This window comes from Meleagris gallopavo, chromosome 7 (genome assembly GCF_905368555.1).
Source record: "Meleagris gallopavo chromosome 7, MGAL_WU_HG_1.1, whole genome shotgun sequence".
Lineage (NCBI taxonomy): Eukaryota > Metazoa > Chordata > Aves > Galliformes > Phasianidae > Meleagris > Meleagris gallopavo.
Window position 1 is genome coordinate 8991437 of NC_139410.1, and position 18293 is coordinate 9009729.

The 18293-nt window shown below is 38.4% G+C and overlaps 1 protein-coding gene and 1 pseudogene across 7 annotated transcripts in view; one reads left to right on the plus strand and one right to left on the minus strand.

The window, feature by feature from the left end:
* Nucleotides 1-18293, plus strand: part of ADARB1 (adenosine deaminase RNA specific B1) — a 71041-nt gene that overhangs the window by 27921 nt on the left and 24827 nt on the right. For 4 of the 7 annotated variants that reach the window (XM_085227640.1, XM_085227641.1, XM_085227639.1 and 1 more), the window contains 3 exons: nucleotides 3129-3204; nucleotides 7923-8857; nucleotides 17723-17837. In XM_085227640.1, coding sequence (XP_085083766.1) covers nucleotides 3177-3204; nucleotides 7923-8857; nucleotides 17723-17837 — 1078 coding nt within the window. In that variant the 5' untranslated portion in view covers nucleotides 3129-3176. Of the gene's footprint in view, nucleotides 1-3128; nucleotides 3205-6410; nucleotides 8858-17722; nucleotides 17838-18293 lie in introns of those variants that run through there. The other 3 variants (XM_085227642.1, XM_085227644.1, XM_085227643.1) reach the window with 2 other exon arrangements.
* LOC146543949 (uncharacterized) lies at nucleotides 2013-3016 on the minus strand (annotated as a pseudogene).

The window sequence follows — 18293 nt, forward strand, 5'->3', positions numbered from 1 at the left end:
ATTTTAGCCTTATTAGTAGCACATACTGTTTAATAAGAAAATCTGTAATTTCTTGTTTAGAAACTTACTAGTTGCCCCATTAACAAAGTGGGATGTTTTCTAGTCTATGCATATAATCCAACTGAAGTCCAAAAGACAACACTCACAGTTTGCTATGGGGATGAGCAAATGGAGGGAAGAGAACAGGTGTGTAGAGCATAAGCATACAGATGTGAGCATGCCTCTGTTCCAGGCTTGAGCGATGGGCTTAAACGCTCTTTGAATTGCACACATTAAATAGAAAACAGGATTTGTTACAGGCCAGTGGAAAGATTGTAGTACAACAATATGAACGATCACAGGGGCATGGAAAGAAAGATTACTAGTCGGAAACCCACGATTTACCTAAAGCTATTATGTATGCAAAATAGAGATAATATAGTCATCTTGTACATGCCATCTTTGAATTGGGGGGGGAAGGGAGGAAATGGAGGAAATTCTGTAATTTGTTTTAGGTGCTCCTGGGAGTCTTTTTCTTCTGAGAGAAAAAGTGTGTGTAAGCCTAGTATTTTAACTTCATGCCACTTATGAGTTTGCACTGCCCCTGACAAATGTATGGAGGAATTTTATTGTTGGTCTTGTCATGCTCTTCTTCATGAAAAAAATAACAACAAAAAGACAACAAAACAAACTACCCTCTAACAAGTACTTTTGATTAGGTTAAAATTGTTGCTTTCTTACAAGCAAAATGCTGAATGTATTACGTTCTTATGTTAGATGCTTACATTCACCTTTAGATTTGTCTCTCTTGAGTACAAGAGCAAAAGTTTCAGTGGTTAATAAAATTGTTTTCCCAAAGCCAGATAATCTATATGTAATGTAGTCTGAATGTTTTGATTAATAATAAGAAATGAGCACAATTCACGTGTAGGAGAGAAGACTATGTTACTCGTTCTGTCCTTCAGCTGATGTTGAGCTTACATCTATCATCTCAGTTTAGGGAAGAATAGCAGCTCTAGATTTAACCAAAAGAAACCAAACAGATGTACATCAGTATGGTGCTGGGTGAACAACTGCATCGTCAGTGTCTTGACTGCTTGAATTACCTGTGTGTTAACCTGCAGAATGGATTTGACATTAATTTTATGTTGAGACACATTGCTGGCTCCCCATGGAAAGATAATTGCTTCATTTAATTCATGAAAATTGTCATCCTTAAAAAAACAAACAACAAAAAAACTCAACAACAACAAAAAAACACACCACCACTAGCTGGTAGTGAGATAAAATATTTTATATACTCTTTCAGATTAAAAAAAATTGCTGTAGTTCGTAAGAAACACTCAGAGTCAAGAATTTCAGGTTAGGCAAAGATCGTAGTGATAGCAGCAAAGTTTATCATTATCGCAATAGCGGACGCACGCCCTCTGTTCGGCAAGGGAGAAATTGTGCACCTCTCAGCAAAATTCATTCCGTTCTGTACCCTAAACCCGACGCAGGTAGCGCTCTCCTGGCATTCGCTCACTGGTTGAGCGTCTCAGCTCACAATCTCCCCGACGCTGTTGCTATGATACATTTCCATATAAGGTCCATTACCAACCTGTTGTTTTTTGGTATGTTTTATATTTTCCCATGGAGATAGGAGGGCAATATTTCCAAGAGTGAGCACATTTGTTCTGTCCCATGCTGAGCTCTCTCTCCACCCTCCATCTTTGCCTTATCTTGTGCCTGACTTGATTCTACCCCAATCAGAATGCCCTAAATCTTTAATTTTTTATTCTGTTCAGCAGCTTTCTTAGTGGAAGAAAAACAGCTATTTCACAAGAGTGTTATAAGTTCAGTAAAGGCCTATAGTACATACAGAAAATACTGGGAGCTTCTACTGCAAAAACACAACCTACCTCTCACATTTCCCTCTCTTTTTCTTTTTACCCTCTTTTGTTTTTGCACCAATTTATGGAACACTTCTAATATAGGAGAGCTATCTTACTAGCCTAGCTTGCTAATTGACTGCAATAATGTATCAGAACTAATCATCTTGCTATTTTCCATACTCTAATATATAAGATTACTATTAAGAGTAAGCAGATCAGGCATAAAATCAAAATAACCACAGTAGGATAGAGTATCTTATTGCAAAGCCCTATTGCAGTGAATGACCATCCAAAAAGAACATTCCACCGTTATTGTTCTCCATCTCTCTTTGCCCACTCCATTACTCAGTGTATTTTCTTCACATCATGGTGTACTGTGATCAGAGTTCTTTGTCCATTCTCTTTGGATTGCTTCAGGAACTGTTTCAGGTCATCATGTTGTAACAACTTCTTCACCATTGTAATATTCATTCCAATATGAACTGGTAATAAACCTTGGATCCATGTGTAATCAGATTGTAGCCGATATGAGATGACAGGTACAGTAGGTGTAAAATCACACCCTGTTATTTTGGTGAAGTTGCAAATACAAGGATTAGCATGAGTTCTAGTATCTACCGTATCAATATTAAACACAATAAAATTGCAATGCGTCCTCATACAAACACAGCCTTTTCCTATATAGATCAATACAGTTTGAGGTTTTTCGTTAGGATGGATTTCAAAATGACGTACATTCTGTTCCATGTCAAGACAGATATCCTGGCCCCTGATGGTATTGCTTTCACAAATAAATCCTTGTTGAGTTCTTACTGTACAGGCACTGACATCAACCGTCTGCCAGTTCTCAGCTTCAGGATAGGCCCATTCTCAGTGTTCAGTAGGGTAAAGAACAGACTCGTCGTGATTTATACCTAAGGCAATTGTGGGATATATAATGTACAGTGATGCTTGGGCTGTGATCATCACGAATGTTGTGATAGAATCTCGTATCAGGTCATAGGTGAAATTAGCCAAATTCCACCAAGATTGGAACCACACAGTCACATACTGGAAAAACACAATCTACCTCTCACAAGTTTATTATTCAAAAAACAAATTCTTGCAAACTTTGTAGAATTTGCAGTTCTGCAACATATACCTCAGCTTACAGAAGTAGCCATGGACAGCTAAATCAAAATTAGTGCCCAGACCTCTGCTTTTCAAGGAGATCTAATGCTTTACCTTGTATGTTGGTTATATTAAAGCTTAAATATCCCACTTCCTGTTTTTCAGGCAGAAGCAGTCTCCAACAGCCAGAAAAACCATCAGAAGTATTTCACGATGGATGTAGATGATGAAGAAAACATGAGTAAGATGTGTTTGTTTACTCTACTGAATTATGCAGTTGTTTTGAAGGTGACTTTTTCTCATAAGCCACAGAGATGACTGAAGGAACTTTAAATTATGAATTAAAGTGATATTTGTATGTTTTTAAATATAGGATATAAGCATAATTAAGAGCTTTTGAGCAAAAAATGTTTTTGAAGTGTACATGATTATGTGCTAGTCCAGTTATAAGTTATGTCTAGAAAATATTTTCCTGTTTTGATAAATAGTTTGGTATACTGCACTAAATTGACACTATTTATGAGTACTATGCATCCCAGTCTGAGTGGTGTGTAAGACCAGTCCTGGATTGCAGGTGTACTGTGTCTCAGCTGCTTTTCTTTGCCTCACAGAAGGGCTGGCAACTGGGTATAAGGTTGCCCAAGGTAGGCTGGGTTAGCTTGACAACAGATTTGTGCAGAACTCTCAGGATGAGAGCCTAGTAGGCAGATCATTGTGAGACTTGATGGAAATAAAGATCATTATGACATGAAAAAGCCAGACAATTAGAAAGATTGAAGGCCAAGACAGTACAATGCATCAAGTGAGCATTTTTAACAAAAGACATTTTAATGTTGGCTAATGAGTTCCATGAGCTTTTTCATTTGAATAATCTGGTGTTGTGTGAGGCTTGATTGTCTGCCAATGGTGCATGTTGTGCAGTGAAAGATACCTCAGCATCCTGCCATCAGGACATTTGTACTGAGGTCCAGGAGGCTAGTATTAGGAAAAATGTCTTATTTTTAAATCATGGGTAGTTTTTCTGTTTAATAAAACAGGATGCTGTTGTCAGATGTTGCATCTATATTGATGCTGCTTCAAAGAGCTGAATACACAACAGCTGCGATCAACTTGAAAAGGCTGCCTAAAGTATTCAGTACTTGAGAACTTAAAGACTGAAAAATGTATAGACTTAAATATACATACATACATAGAATCATAGAATATCTCAAGTTGGAATGGATCCACAAAGGTAGTTGAATCCAACTCATGGCTCCATGTGGGACCACCCAAAAATTAGACCATATGTCTGAGAACTGTCCAGATGCTTCTTGAACTCCAGCATACATGTACGTCTATAAAATACAGCGCTCGTTTCTTTTATAAATCTTGGGTTTTGTGTTTGTTAGATCTACGAAGACTGTGTATGTAATCTTGTCAACTGCAAAAAATTGAGAAAAAAAAAGAAAAAGTCTGTTACTGGACAGAGAGGTTTTTTTTTAGTAGTTCAGGTGGTAATCTTCTTTCCCATCAGCCCTCTCCTAAGTACTGCACTTGCTTGACAATCAGTGTTTTAACATTTACAATTCTAATTCTCCTGCCTTGTTTTAGCTGTGATACTGGCAGCGCACCTAATCAGACACATGAAATGAGCTAAGCTGTATTTTAGAAAGTTCATGAGTGATGGTCAGTGCCTTCTGTGTATTCTGCTATAGAGCAGCAAAATTTTGTTTTGAGTACTGCTGCTCCTTGGTTGAGCTTTGATGGGATCCTGAGTCAGTCAGAGATTTCAGGGCTTCTCATTCCCTTCAAAGTGTGTGGGAGACATCTCAGAGTCTTATGGTCTCTAAAACAAAGTGTTAACAGAACAAAAAAGAGTGCAAAATACAGCAAAAAGGTAAATCTACAGTGTGTTCTGCTCCTTAACACCCAATGGATGTCTGCTCAAAAAGTGGTGGATGAGGGGTGACAAGGTTGAAACACTTGATATACATGCATAATCAGGAGCATTATTATTATTATTAGATCCATAACATTTAGAAATCAACAAATTAAAAATGATTTCTCTGGGGATGTGCCATGGGGTCTTGCTTCTGGTTTTACCCTTCTTTTGGGGTCTGCTATTGGCCCTCCAGGCAGTCAATCAGCTGTTGAGCTAGATGAGGTAGTAAGCCCATTCTGACGTCCTCCACCAGGACCAATAGAGGCCTAGTGGAATGAGAGCCCTTTCTGAACAGCAGGGAGAAGCTGGAATGGAGGAAGTTCATGATGTCTAAATATGGGAAAGATTATGAAAGATTCTCTGACTTTAGCAGGTGGTCATAGCTAATCCTACTTTTTGACTAACCTGTCAGTTCTTTTTCAGCCCAAAGGTAATTAGGGGAACTCACAGCTGCTGAGCAGGACGGACTAAAGGAAAATTCTGAAAGGAAATCTGCACCCTTATCCTGGAAAACAGATGTTTTTTCTTCCAGTTCAATACTTAATGGGATGAAACAAACCAGAGTCCTCTGGTTCACAGAGAAAGATATTTCTTTCCACCATGTGCAGGGTTTTGATTTGGATCATCTCAATGATGTGAAAATTTGCCTACTTTCATAGTGTCTGGGGTTTGACACTGGCTGCTTGCTCCCTACTTGCTCTTTCTCCTAATTTCTTCCACCCTACAGATTCTCTAAAGTTAACATGCCTAGTAACTTGCAGGCAAGGAGTAGTTTTCTTCCCTTCTTTTTCTTTTCTAAACCAAGGTAAGCATACGAGTTTCTTTCCTGCTCCCTGTAAATCTTCCCTCTTTAACAGGACATCATTTCCAGTACTTGTGTAACGAAATTGACTAAATTAGTCCTCCAGCTGTTGAAGTTGGAAATAAAACTTCTCTTTTTATGTTCAGTTGCAGTCTGTTCAGCTTGTATTTTCCTTATGTGGCTTCCACTGACACTGGTTATAAAGAGAAGAATGCAAACAGAAGCTGTTTTTTGGCTTTAACTGAATGAAGAAATCTGTTTAGCTGAAAGTTACATTGTTCTGCAGAAAATTTATGTTGCTTCTAGTAAGAACAATGTTTGAAAAGCAATGTCTTAGATAATTTTAGATAACTTTTGAAGATAACAACTTCAGGTGAAAAATTAATGTAAGGAAGTTTTTAAAAATTTATTCTATTTTCTTTAAATTTTTTCACTCTATTAAGGTAAAGAGTGATAAGCATGAACACTGTATTGCCTGTTGTGTCTCCACACAACGTGTTCTGCAGACAGTATAATATGTGGCTGAATATTACAAGAGATTCTTTGTAGATTTAGCCGATTTCTAGCTATGAAATACTCCTGAATGTTTCATGTTTCTTTACAGTATTTGACTGGAATTCAGTGTTAAATACTGTACAATTCCTTGTTACACTACTGAAATTTAAAAAAATATGTTCTAGGATTTTTTTTTTATCTTTATTTTTTCTTTTTTTTTCTCTTTGAGCGCCGAAAGGAGTAACCTATCGAGCTTTTGCTGGAGGATGTTATAAATGAAAATTTAGTAACTATTCCATCAGCTTTGTAAGATGGGCGAAGTGATGTGTGCAGGGTAGTGAATACTTAAGAAAGTATGATTGAAATTTGTTGAGAAGAGATTTTCCATCTTCATTTGCTCTAATTTCAATAAATATTTATTACCTATTATCAGTGTGAATTTAATATAGTACTAGATATTCAGAAGTCTGGGAACAGAAGAGTTAGAAACACTTGACCAAATAAATTTGCCTTTTCATTCATGAATGTTGCTGTAAAACACAAATAAGTAATTTCATTCTTTTTTTTAATCAGAGTAAAAATGAGATCTTTCCAGTTATAGCAAGTATAATTCTTGAAATATATATCCAACATTATCATTGCCTCAATTTTCTACTTAGAAAATAAATTGTTGAATTAATCATTAATACTGCAATACCACATTGTTTTTCTTCCCCATTAAAATACCATCATTGTGACTGTGTAGATTTTGTCACACATTTTGTGTTCTGTGTAGTCTTAGAGAGACAATCTTCATTATTTGTTTTAAAATCTGAGAGAGCAGTTTTTTACTTTGCAAGAAATTTAAAAACTGCATGTAAATGGCAAATAAAAGGTTTCTCAATCAAAGGCTGTGTGAAAACGTATGTATAGTAGTTTTCTGGTGCAGTCTAAGTTAGACGCAGGATTTTTTTACAGCTGTGTTCAGTGTGTTCAGCTGCTAAAGGGTCAGAGTTGCTGTGAGAAGGGCTTTGCTCTATACTAGCCTCTGTTGAATGAGCCCATTGCTGAAACTGCTGTGTGTTGGGCAGGCAATCATCCAGGGGCAGATGAAGCTTGTGAGCAAATTGAGTTGAGGTGAAATGAAGACTGGTAAGAGCATAAAAAAGGATTGAATTTGGAGAATATGGCATAGCTACAGAGAAGCAAAGCAGTTTTTTAAAACAGTTTTCAGTCAAGGTGCCTAACTAACAAAGAACTGCTCGGTTTTTCATGACTCAGATTTTATTTATGTTATTTCTTGAATTGAGTAAATAAAATCATGTGAGACAGAAATGCAATATGAATAAAATAAGAATAAAGTATAATTAAATATAAATTTCCTAGTATTGGTCCGAAGTATCCATTTTTATTTTAGTATTGATAGTTTATCCTACAAATAATACAAAATGTTTTTCTGTTTTAAGGCATATTTCACTTCAAACATGATTTATGAGTAAAAATTTTGTTTCAGTTTGTTGAAAAAAAAAAGCTTCAGTGTTTTATTGTCATATGAAAGTATCAAGAGCAAGTGTGAAAGTCTTGAATGTGTTATTTGTTGAGTTATTAAGAGGTATTGCTCTCCATTTACACTGCAAAAGCTTTAATGTGTGAGCACACATCACTTAACCAATTACAAAGAGAGATAAAGGAATCTATAAATTTTGCATTTACAAGATCCTGCAACAAAGGCATTGTAAGTTACTCTTTCTGGGCACCGCAGGTTCAAGCAGCACTGATGTTAAAGAAAACCGCAACATGGACAACGTTCCCCCCAAGGATGGCAGTGCACAAGGCACCGGGGAGGGGGCTCAACTCTCCAATGGTGGCAGCAGCAGCAGCAGCAGAAAGCGGCCTTTGGAGGAAGGCAACAATGGCCACTCCAAATTTCGCCCTAAGAAGAGGAAGAAAACACCAGGTCCCGTTTTGCCAAAGAATGCCCTGATGCAACTTAACGAGATCAAACCTGGTTTACAGTATAAGCTGCTGTCCCAGACAGGGCCAGTTCATGCCCCAATGTTTGTGATGGCTGTTGAGGTTAACGGACAGGTGTTTGAGGGGTCCGGCCCCACAAAGAAGAAAGCCAAGCTCCACGCTGCTGAGAAGGCTCTGCGGTCATTTGTCCAGTTCCCAAATGCATCAGAAGCACACCTGGCCATGGGGAGGACTCTCTCTGTCAACACGGACTTCACCTCTGACCAGGCAGACTTTCCTGACACGCTTTTCAATGGATTTGAAACTCCGGTTCCTTCTGATGCTTCCTTTTACCTAGGGTCCAATGGGGATGGCTCCTTTGGCTCCAGCAGGGAGTATGGTCTGTCATCAGCTCCTGTGGCAAGTAGCCTTACTCAGTTGCCTCTCCCTGCATCGTTACCATACCCGACTGCAAGTGGGAAGAATCCTGTAATGATCCTGAATGAGCTGCGGCCAGGCCTGAAGTATGAGTTTCTCTCAGAGAGCGGGGAGAGCCATGCCAAAAATTTTGTTATGGCTGTCGCTGTGGATGGGCAAACATTTGAAGGATCGGGAAGGAATAAAAAGCTTGCGAAAGCTCGGGCTGCTCAGTCAGCCCTGGCATCCTTGTTTAACATGCAGCTGGACCAGACTCCATCTCGACAGCCCATTCCTAGTGAGGGGCTCCAGTTACATTTGCCACAGGTGAGAAACCCTTTGATGTTTGTCAGCTTGTTTAGATAATTACCGAAAATAGCCAAGATGAATTGTTTTGAGTCAGCTTCAACATTTCTGCTTATTTTGCTTGTATGGATGAGAGTGTGTGCGTGTGCATGTTTGTGTGGACATACATTACGCACACTGCATTAGTTGTTTCATCCATTTGTGGCTTCTGACAATTGTGTGCAACATTCCTATTCTTTTGGATGGAGATGAGGTATTGTTGCTAATGCTTTCAGCCTTTATCACCCCATGTAATAGGGCACAAAGCACAGCTTGGCATCAGTTTACATTACTGTCTGCAATGAGCAAAGATTGAGCCATGGTTTACTTGCCTCAGGCACCTGGTGGAGTTCAAATCAGGATTAATGCTTCAGGTGGTATTGCTATCTGACACAATCATTTTTACCAGAGCAGAAAATAATTATCTTCTGCAAAGTGAAATTGTTAATGTTAGCAGAGCTGAATCATAGAAGTCAAGGACAGGTCAGATGAGGCTAATGAAGCCATCACTCATTTCCAGGGTCTGAATGAAAGACAGACCAGCAACGCTCGTAACCATAACTTGTGGTTAAATAACTGTCATCTTAAAGATTGTGCTCTAATAAAATAAGCTAATAGCTATATGCGAATTACTTAGGCAAATAAATATGGATGAGAAATAGTTTAAATCAAATAAAAAACGAAGCAAGGAAGGTAACAAACATACCAGACAGAGACCAAAAAATGTAAAGAAGTTAGAATGGCATAATTCTTACATTCTTAATGAAGAAAAATTCTCACTCATTTGCTTTTGCTCCACTCCTTTGTAAGTGCAGTAATAAATGTTTTAACACCCTCTTTCTATTACATTGATATGGTCTTTTTAAGGATATTATTTATCTGCCTAAGTTCATATACTTTCCTCTGAATTCCTTGCAATTTTCTGTTTGTTTTAATGATAGTTTCAAGGCCTTGACCTTTGCTATCTTTAAAATATCATTTTAAATTTCATTTAAAATATTGTATTAGATTAATTCAACATTATTCAATAATGTTAAGTTAAAGAATATAAGTAAATGTGACTATTTTAAGTGTGTTGTTTCCTGTAGTTGCATGGACAATATGCGTTTTAAGAAATTCCTACATGCTCTCTCTTTTTTTTTAATAATCTTGTACAGTATTGCATTATTGATGCAATTTTTTGGTTTCCTCCTTTTTGAAATCTAAGGTTATGCTGTTTCAGGTAGTTGTGATTTCTTTAGCTACTAAAGACTGCTTTTAAAACAGAGCTTTTATAGGTGTATTTGGCATCAGACACCAAAAATTTTCACTGCCATGAATCATTAAAATGGTTGAAATTTGAACTGCAATAGGAAGGAGAATAGAATAAGAAGTGATATGTACCAAAATTGTTCAGGGCAACTTCTGTTAAGTCCAAAGTGAGGATAAATCATTATATTCTCTCTCAGCTCACTCTTTCATTGTTCCAAGGGCTTAAAGATGTTTTTCTGTCCGGCAGATCAATGTATAACAACTTAGTAAGCGACTTTAATGGACTTTGGGACAATGTTAGGTACTTCTGATATTCTTGCTCTGTGAGGTTTTGTCCTGCATTCTCAGTCCTATGAACCACTCTTTGTTGCCTCAGAGTGCCGTGCCACAGGAGGGCTGTTGCTGTAGGTAGGTTGTGCAAGATATGCAGAAATTTTGTTGTGTTCATTTGCCCTGATGGGGATGGTCAGGGTATTAGAGGCCAGCACTATGGGTTTAAATAACAAAGAAAACAACACATGCAAATAATTTACAACCTCCAGCTATCATAAACTGACCTTGATACCCATGTTGTGTACACCAAATCATAACTTAGGGCCAGCTTACATTATACCTCTCTTACTGCACACCAAAAAAGGCTGCTCCAGTATGAAACAGAGATCTGTAGGGTCTATAGGAGTAATTTGGATTATACGGGCTGCTGGTGCTCTGTCATATAGACCCCATTCAAAGCCAGTTGATTTTGAGTCTTTTGGTCAGTTTATAATTAGGACATTGCTGACTTCCTACACGTCACTGTGTTTTATTATCTTTTATTTATAATTAACTGTGAAGTTACTGGAATTGCATCATGGTCTGTTACAAGTGGTCTGGTACATTATAGAGAATAATCAATGATTTAAGCATTTGTGATTTTTTAGTGGCTGGTGTTAGATCGTAGAATCAGAATCATCGAATGGCCTGGGTTGAAGAGGACCACAACGATCACCCAGTTCCAACCCCCTGCTATGTGCGGGGTCACCAAACAGCAGATCAGGCTGCCCAGAGCCACATCCAGCCTGGCCTTGAATGCCTCCAGGGATGGGGCATCCACAGCCTCTTTGGGCAACCTGTTCCAGTGCCTCACCACCCTCTGTGTGAAAAACTTCTTCCTAATATCTAACCTAAATCTCCCCTGCCTCAGTTTAAAACCATTCCCCCTTGTCCTATCACTGTCCACCCTAATAAATACGTTCCCCCTCCTGTTTATAAGCTCCCTTCAAAGATTGGTAGACCACTTTGAGGTCCTACTTCATTTATGGGCTTTGTTTTTTAACAGTGATTGCTCTTCTTATTTTTTAAACTGTGGTTAGTGAGTATGCATAAGGATGTTAAATTTGGATATTGTCTTGAAGTGGATGAAGTCATAAACATTGGAGAGTAAAGGAGCAATGTAAATGAAGGTGGCATTTGTAATAATTCCTAGACCAAATAAAATGCTGATAATGGTGATTGTGTGGGAAAATTTGCATGTCAGTAGTTATACACCTCCTGGTAGCTGCAAGCTCTCTGGAGGAAGTCAAAAGTGGAAATACACATGTAAGCCATCAAAGGTTAGAGGACGTCATTATATTAGATATCAGCTCGTAAAATAGATATGGGTATCACTTTCTAGTCAGCACAATGGATTAATCAATTCCTGTGATTTATAACATTTACAGCCAGTCTGTGCAAAGCAATCTTTTTTACAGTTTGACCTTTTGTGAGTGGTGAAAGACTGTTGCCTGCAATAAGGAAAATGTCTTTGTTCAAAGAATGACTTAAACCCGGCAAGAATTTTGTCATGTACCATGGAGTAGATGAGGGTAACCTGCTGAAAATCTGGCCTTCAGCTTTTATTACCTTTTCAGCTAGTGTGTTGAAGTGGGAGAAATTGCCAGTCCTGCATGGTAGGGTTTTATCTCTCCAAAACAAAGAAAATATTTTTATGGCCAGCTAGATTTTGTAAACTGATAGCCATCTTACTTTACCTCCCACTCCACTTGAGCAAGATATCCTGTACTGTGCCATAAGTCACAGCAAGTACTAAACGGCCATAAAATGTGTGCTTCAGGTTTTATTCTTTTCTGCGAATGACAGCTGTATCTTTCAACATATTCATGTTAATATCATTAGAACATTTAAGAGTCTGGTTTGGTATTAAATCAGACATGTTGGACCTGTGCCCCAGCACAGCTTACAGTGTGACCTGCCTCACACTACAAAGCGGCAGCTTTTCCCTATCAAGTAACCCAGCCTGGCCTGAGGTGTGCATTCAGCGACAACCAGACACTGATGTGCAATTAACATTGTCTAAGCTGAAAGCAGGACACAGGAAGAGCACAGTGCAATGCCAACTGAAGTTATGGCAAATGATTGTATGCATTTTGATACATTGGCTAAACACAGTCAGTGTTTCTGTGAACAGAGGAAAATATGAGCGTTGATTTCTGCTTTGATATGGGAATTTGAGAATAGGTTTCAGGATTGCAAAAAAAATCATCAATTTATGTTTGCAACTTCATTTTCTGTCAGTATAAATACATTATGTGAAAATTTTCAGATGGAATCTATAGAGATGCAATCGTATATTCAACTAAAAAAAATTCATGTCTCTTTAACAGACTTCCATAAGACCTCTCTTAATAGAGAAAATATCTCTCACTTCACAATCACACCTTATTCATGTCATTGCTTTTTGGCAGTACATATATTTGTGAATAATTGACAAGGATGAAGCAGAGAATGAGTAATATTTCATCAGAAATGTCTGATGGACCCCTTGATACCTCATTAAGAATTGCAACCACTGCCACTGAACCAGACTCATGTTAGTTTCACAAAAACAGTCAAACATCCCACTTGGTTTTTTTGTTTGTTTGTTTTTGTTGTTGCTTTCTTTTTTAAAAAGTTTCAATAAAAATATTAAGAATTAAAATGTTTTGTTACTTATTTATAAAATATATATTATGAGGGCTGCTTTGAAAGTAATGCCTCCTGTTTTATTAAGTTTGCTTATGATCATAGAATCCTTAAAGTTGGAAGAGACCTCTGAGGGCCATTCAGTCCAATTCCCCTGCAATGCACAGAAACACCACAGCTAGATCAGGGTGCCCAGGGCCTGATCCAGCCTTGCCTTGGAAGTCTCCAAGGACGGGGCATCAACCACAACACTGACCAACCTGTTCCAGTGGCTCACCACCCTCTGCATAAAAGATTTTCTCCTTGTATCTATCCATCCTGAGCTTGAAGCCATTTCCCCTTCTTCTGTCACCACAGACCCTGCTGAAGAGTCTGTCCATTTCTTTCCTATAGCTCCCCTTTTGATACTGACAGGCCAATTAACTGGTCACTTTGCAGCCTTCTCTTCTCCAGGTTGAACAGCCCCAGCTCTCTCTGCCTGTCCTCATAGGAGTACTGTTCCATTCTATGGATCATTTTTGTGGCCCTTCTCTGAACATATTCCACCAGGTCTGTGTGTCCTGTACTGAGGAATCCCTATCTAGGCGCAGTATTCCAGGTGAGGTCTCACCAGCACAGAGCAGAGGGGCAGGATCACCTCTCTCACCTTGCTGGTTGCACAGTTTTTGATGCAGCCCACCACTTGTCACCATCCCCTTCCAGACATTAAGCCATTGACCACCACTCTCTTGGTACAATCTTGCAACCAGTCCTTCATCCATCCACCAGTACACCCATCAGATCTCTGTCTTTCCAACTTGGAGAGAAGGATGTTGTGGGGTACCACGTCAAAGGCCTTACTAAAGTCAGGATAGATGACATCAGTGGCTCTTCCCTTGTCCGTTGATGCAGTGACAGCATCATAGAAAGCCACTAGGTTGGTCAAGCAGGATTTGCCCTTGGTGAAGCCATGCTGGTTCTTCGATATCACCTTGCTGCCTTCCATGTGCCTTAGCATGGCTTCCAGGAAGATCAGTTGTATAATCTTCCCTGGGACAGAGATGGGACTGACAGGTTGAAAGTTCCCAGGCTCATTCTTCTTACCCGTTTAAAATGTGAGTGTGATGTTGCCCTTTTTCCAGTCACCAAGGATTTCACCTGATAGCTACGTCTTTTCAAATATCATTGAGAGTGGCTTTTTGGCTACAACAGCCAATTCCCCACAGCTCTAAGATGAATCACATTGGGACCCATAGACTTGTGGATGTTCCTCAGGTGGTTACAAACCTGATCTTCACTTACAGTGTGAGGGATGTTGCTTCTCCAGTTCCCTGCTACCAAACCAATTGTTTGAGGGCTGTGTGGCAAGCAGTTATAAGAGTTATCTGAGGCAAAAAAGTTAAGTACCTCAGCCTTGTTTGTTGTTACCAGATATCAGAGTCAGATGGTGGTGGTATGGCAGTGGAGGTTCAAGCTGTGAGAAGCACTCACAAGCCAATAGCTGAGGCCCAGGCAAGAGTCTCAGTAAACAGTATTTTATTTTGCAATTGCAGTGGTGTTCTGCAAGCAGAAGTGCCTGCTGTAAAGAAACAAAGCTCTTACATCTCCTAGTTCCTGATACTGCGTCCTTCCCTACTTCCAGGGTCACATTCTCCCCTGTTTGCATATCGTGCACATCCCTTGTGCAGGTAGTTGACAAAAGTCCATCTTTCTTTGTCTTGCCAAGTAATCAAAATTCACAAATTAGTTGCCTCTCCAGTTTATCCTGCCATGTATCTGCCAGATAAGTTTGTTTCTTCTTGTGCAGTTCTGGATACAGATGTATGTCTTAAAGATGTTACCTTTGGTTGCCCCCACCTCCTTTCCAGCAATCTTCCCAAGAAAGGAGAATTAAAATGCCAGCCAGATTCTCCTTTTAGCTCTAAAAATGACATTATTTCACAGACTTTTATCTCTCAAGAATACACGTTCTCCACAGACAAACACTTACCTGGTATCATGGATTCTGAGATATGTCCCTTTTGTATCACGTTCTATTGCTTGTGCAAAAACAATATGTTGTCTCCCAGAACTACAACTATACACAACTACTGCTTTTTGCAATTTCTATTAAGGCATGGTCCCGTAGGTGACTTCCAGCCTTCACAGTTCTCTTCTGTGCAGAGGTTGTCCTGATCACCATTTTCTACTTCTTCCCATAACATCAATATCTTTACAGTGGTGGCCCTACTGACATCAGCTTAGATAGGGTGGTTTCGATTAGCCACTGGACCAGTCCTCTAACACAGGGGATAGTTCAGTAACCAACAGCTGTTAAAACCCCTTCTACCACAATTAAAGATGTAAGTATGGATACTGCTACTTTCCATTTACCAAACGAAGACTTTAACCATCCAGTAAGTGAAGTGTCTATTCCTGAATTCTCTGCCAGTTCATTGGCCAGAGTGGTTTGTCCTTGCAGTGCCCTAATTATGGTGTCATTTGGAGCAGTATTGTTGGGAATAAAGGTGCAACACTGACCGCCTAGCATTACACTACCTCCTCCCTTTTCAGCCAACATCATGTCTAATGCTATCTTATTTTCCCATGCCATCCTACTAGTGGCATCTAATTGTTCTGCAATCTCTTTTATAGCATCTCTAGTATAATTTATGGGCATCTGCAGATTGTAGTAAATATAATTGATCCAATCTACATTCTTTCTAATAGTTATCTACCAAAACAGTGTCTAGTGTCTGAGAGAAGATGCAGAGGAAGGCAACCCAAATACAGTTTTGGAGGTAAACATCCTTATTTCAAACTGGGGAACAGTTTGGTAATCCAAAAAGCATCTCATAAGGTGAGACTCCCAAATCTTTTTGTGGAGTAGTCCTGATTCATTTTCATTTATGACTGCAAGATATCTTCTTTAGCCTTCTCATCAGAGATGGTTTCCCCATTGTACTAGTTTCCTTTTTGGTGCCCTTTTACGTGCCCTATGGCAATTTCCTCAGGTAATAACAAGCTTTCCAAAACCTAATCTAATCAATGTCTAATCAATGCCTCATGCTTCCTTCCTTCTATTGTTTATTAAACCCCTTTCTTCCCATTTTTTTTTTTTAATTTATGACTCCATATCAAGTCTGTATGTATAGTTCACTGTTTTCCTTGTAACAGTTTTAGTGCTTGATGTTATGCATGTAATTTACAAGTTAGAGCTGATCAATTAGCAGACAAACATCCCATTTCCTCAGCTTTCCCTTCTCTCCCTTCGATGATGGTGAAATCATTACATCATCTTCCATGTACCAATCTAGAGGATCCATCTATAAACTATATTTCTGCTTTATTTAAAGCTATATCTTGTAAGTCTGACCTGGTCTTTGATAATTGATTAAATCTAAACAATTATGTTCCACATTCAGTGTATCTTCAGTTCCCTTCAAAAAGAAGGAGGCAGGATTCAGGATAGTCAGTGACTATAGCTAAATCATCTCTTTCTATTAATATGGCTTCGTATTTCAGTATCCTGGAGTCTGCTGACTTTCTGCCTTCTGAGTAAAGCATATTCTTTACTTGGTGAGGGTCAGTTGTCCTCCAAAGGTGAATTTCCTGCTTTCGTCCACCAATAAGGCAGTTATTGCCAGTGCCTGAAAAAATTCTGGAAATCCACAGGATATAGAATCTAGTAATTTAGACAGGTATGCTATAAGTTTTCTTTTGTCTTCCCATTTTTGGGTTAAGACTCCTAAAGCAGCACCCTCACTTATGAGTATAGAGATGAAATGGTTTATCCAGGGCAGGAAGAACCAAACTGGTGTGTCACCAAATCTTGTTTCAGTTTTCCACCATTTCTTTTGCTTCTTCTGTCTAATTTATTGCATTGGGTTCTTCTTCCAATAGTTTGAGATGAGACATCTTTGTTTTTTAAGCATACGTTTTTATCCCTAGTCTACAATACCCAGTTAAACTTAAGAATTTTCTTAATTTCTTGATCTTCTGGGAAGATGAAGTCACACAATTCCCTGAATCCTTTCAGAGTTTATTCTCCATTTACAAGTTTTCCTTCAGGTGAAAGAGATAAGTCTTCCTAATTTTGAGATAGGTATGCTATACAAGTGCCATTCTTAAATTTGCAAGTATCTTGTTTTTAAAAAAGAAGAAAATTTAACCACTATTGAAAAGAAACTAATTCTTAGTATGTAGTAGCCAGGTAGTTCATTTGACTGTTATAAAAGGTTTCCATATTGGTTTGAGGAGGCTGGGTTTTACACTTCATTCTTCCTGTCAGGTCCAGTGTTGATACTCAAATTATGTATTTTGAGGTTTGAGGGTGAAAATATTGACCTATCTGTTTATTCAGTTGTTCTGCTAAGCCTCAGATGTTCATAATATCATGAACATTAGATACTTTGATGCTTGTCTTAGAGCTGCATGACCCTGTTTTAAAAGGTGTGAAGCACACAGAACTCTACTCCATATAAAGAGTGTTCAGTGTGCCTAAAAATTAGACCTGGCCCCTCCTTGACGTACTGAAGATGCATCAAAATCTTTGCCTAGTTTCAAAATGAACAATGCAAGTACTTTTAATCTGTTGTGTTGAATCATTCAAAAATGCAGATCTTTATAACATAGCGCAGTTGTATTTTTTTTAAAGTTGTTTAATTTTCTAATGTGCATTTCTGTGTGATCCAACAGGTTTTAGCTGATGCTGTTGCACGCTTGGTTGTAGATAAATTCAGTGATTTGACAGAAAATTTCACATCTCCACATGCACGTAGAAAAGTCCTTGCTGGAATTGTCATGACAACAGGTAAAGAAAAAAATACTGTTTTAACTGTCTAAATACCAAAGCTTTGTTTGTATTCTAAGAAATTATGTTCTTTTTTTTCAGTCAACCAGTATTGAAGTATATGCTTACTGTTTAATCCAAAATGTGCACTAAATATAGCAATTAAATATTGGCTAAGGATGATTAGTCTGTTTCCTGAGTTGCTGTCTTCTGTGTAGTTGAGACTTCTGAGGTAACTCACAGTCTACAAAATAGATCTTTTTAAAGTACTTTTTAGAATGAAGTATGGAACTTTTTGAAAGTAAGTCTAAAATACATTTCATCACATTGTTCACACAGGTGGCATTCTTGTTTTTGGCATATTATGTAAGATGTTACGCTTGCTTTCCAAGTCTTCAAAATTTTGCACATTGTTTAGTTAATTGTGCTGTATTTCATTCTCAGTGCTTTGTGAATCGGTTGTTTTAGTAAAAAACA